At 41.6% G+C, this 2880-nt stretch overlaps 1 protein-coding gene across 1 annotated transcript; it reads right to left on the bottom strand.

The window, feature by feature from the left end:
* Window positions 1–494: 494 nt before the first annotated feature.
* PNRC2 (proline-rich nuclear receptor coactivator 2) lies at window positions 495–1989 on the bottom strand. The gene is made up of 2 exons (XM_010082941.1): window positions 1785–1989; window positions 495–935 (listed from the first exon to the last, which is right to left on the bottom strand). Exon 2 carries the CDS (start codon window positions 915–917, stop codon window positions 495–497), a length of 423 nt encoding a protein of 140 aa, XP_010081243.1. The 5' UTR covers window positions 918–935; window positions 1785–1989.
* Between the last annotated feature and the right edge of the window lie 891 nt (window positions 1990–2880).

Genomic DNA, 2880 nt, shown 5'->3' with positions numbered 1-2880 from the left:
TGCCTGGGTGGAGGTCTCTTCTACTTGGCCAGTCTGCTCTGCAGAGTTTTTATTTAACTACCTAATTTTACACAAGTTTGAAAAGCAGCAAAGTACCTCACTAAGGCTTTCAGTGCATTTTTTTTTTTTCCAGTTAATGCTGCATTAAGTTAGGTAAAAGTTGGTTTTCTAACACCATACCAAGAAGTCACAACACCGATTTTGGGAGACAGTCCCATTTACTCTTACAGTAAATACAGTAAATGGTGACTGTTCGGGATTTGATTACACTGATTATAGAGAAAATACCTATTTCACAGTGAACACAGCACACAACTTTTGAGGTAAAACATCAGGGGAATGTGAACTTCCACCCCCTTCTCTTCCAAGTGACTAACTACATGCAGCAAGAACATCTAGTCCTATACACCTGTGCATCTGCAGTTAGGAATAACAATTCTCAAATTTGAAACCCTGTAAATTTAAATAACTCCTAAAATTGGAAAAGTTACATCTCAAGCCTGGACTTTAAGTAATGTTTTCAGCTGAAATGTCATTATTTCTTTATCAGAAGGTTTAAAAGAAACAGGTACCCAGTGACTTGGTGGCTTAGGAAGAACACTTGGTGAGGGTGGCTCGCTAAATTTTGCTCCAGCATAGTTCTGATTGGTTTGAGGTGCAAAAAACAGATTGCGATTTGATAAAGTAGGACTCCAATTTTGATTACTGGGGAAATTAACATTGTTCTTTCCCCCTTTTTGCATGGCCTGCCATGCACCAGATGATGAGTTGCATCCATGTCCTCTTTCTTTCTTCATACAGGTCTTCATCTGTGAATTCTGGTCTTTATTCTTCTGCCTGTTTTTAAGTTGTTGATGGTTCTTGGTGATATTTCTAGATTGGGGAACTGGAATGTTGAATCTTTCTCCACCACCCATCTTCAACTTAAATGTCACCTTTAAGAACAGGGGAAAATGTCAGTGGAGTTTGCATATTTTTTTAAACAGAAAATACTTCAGAGAATTATTAGATTCTAAAGCAAGAGGACTGAAATCAATCTTAACTAAAACTTTTATCAACTGAAAGCAGTTTTTTCTTTTTAAACAGAAAATACTTCAGAGAATTATTAGATTCTAAAGCAAGAGGACTGAAATCAATCTTAACTTTTATCAACTGAAAGCAGTGTTTTTTCTCCTTTACTGGATGCCACTTCAATACTACCTAAGAACTGAGCTGACACACTCATGAGAACTAAATTATAACACAGCGTGTCTTTGAGTGAGAGATTACTGACTCTGCAATGGCTTAACAATTTTGCTGCTGCTAGTTGACCAGCACATCATATACTAATCCATCCTTTAGGAACTGTACCCCAGTCCCCTTAGCAACAGTTACAGCTTTGGCTACCTAGCTATGAAAACACTGGTCCTCCTGGCAGCCCAGCTACTGAATATGCCAACTCTTCTCCTCAGCAAGAGCTGTTACTGGAAGAACATGAAAGACATGTTGCTTGCAAAATACAGTGCCAAATGTGAGGTGTTAGTATTTAATCCTGAAGACATTTAAACCAAGCTCGTTACACCTAAAGATCTAGGCAAAGATTGTGCTGATAAAGCCACTCCCCAGCCTTTCTGATAAGTCCAAGAATTACTCTGATAAACCCAAAGTGAACTGAAAAAACCTCAAATGGAAAGCAGCCATTTGCAACTAAACTTCCAAAGCAGACAGCCAGATACTATCACACAGTACTTGGCAGCTGTGCTGACTCTCCTACAGGATACAATTCCCCTCCCACCCCTATTTACCTTTCAGTCGTCTTCTCAGATTCCACACTCTCCAACTCTTGCCCCCTTTCTTGCTTCCAAGCCTGAAAAAGTAGGTGCTGCCTTTTGCTGGACTCCTTCCTTTGGCTAGGAATAGAAGTTTTCATGGGCTGATCTGCTGTATTCAGCCAGGTAGCCGAGCCCAACATCGGATTCTCGGCACAGAAGCTCCAAAGGAGAAGTCCCACTGCATAAATAAGAAAGAAGTTTGAACTCAGGTTAAGAAAACAATTGTTTCCCTTTCAAATATAAAAAAAGTATCAAAATATGCTGAATTCAGAGAATTACTCAAGTAAGTCTCTTGTTAAAGATTACAATGCACTTCGAACTTAAAAAAATACAGCATTATTTACTTTATATAAACTTCACCATCATGGTAAACATTTCACAACAGCATTTTTTACCATGCTATATAAATATATCATAATAAATATTTTAATTAAGGAGAGGCAAGAAAGAACCTCATTTTTTTTAAAGGGAAAGAAGTCTAATACAATGGAAAAATACTTTGGTACGAACTCTTAGGAAACCAGCGCTTCACTCGAGGACAAAGAAACCCTCGCTGCAAACTCTCCCTGGAGAACTCCCCCGCCTAACTGCGGGACCACAGCAGGAAAACACCGCCCAGCATGACTGCGCACTGAAACTGACCCCATGGGCCCCACCGCTTCCCAGGAAGACAATCGCACCCCCAAACCCTCCTCCAGCCATTACAGCAGAGCTCCATTTCTCACGTCAGCTGGTTTTTTCTTCCACCTTCGTTAGAAAATTCCCTATTAACTCTTAAAATAATTTCCCGTTTAGCCCATGGCTCATCCTCTCCTGAAATCTTTTTTAGGATCTGAAGGCACTCCGATCTGTTCACCTTCCCCTGACGTGTCGCTCTTCAGAGCCATCAGCACCCCCAGCCCGTGTCTCCCCAAGGCTCCAGCAAGAGCCGCCCATCTTCCTTCCCAGCTTTCGCCTTGTGACTAAACCCAGGCGCCGAGGTCACGTCACCGGCACAAACCAAGCTGCTGTTTGCTGCCACCGGAGCGGCCCTCCCAGGCTCGGCGCTGGCCAGAGCTCCGTCTGTTCG

The sequence above is a fragment of the Pterocles gutturalis genome, unplaced genomic scaffold, assembly GCF_000699245.1.
Source record: "Pterocles gutturalis isolate BGI_N339 unplaced genomic scaffold, ASM69924v1 scaffold29031, whole genome shotgun sequence".
Lineage (NCBI taxonomy): Eukaryota > Metazoa > Chordata > Aves > Pterocliformes > Pteroclidae > Pterocles > Pterocles gutturalis.
This window is presented reverse-complemented; position numbering and strand designations above follow the sequence as displayed.

Excerpts from the sequence above, each read along its gene's own strand:
- PNRC2 (XM_010082941.1), bottom strand. The coding sequence starts at position 917 with ATGGGTGGTGGAGAAAGATTCAACATTCCAGTTCCCCAATCTAGAAAT.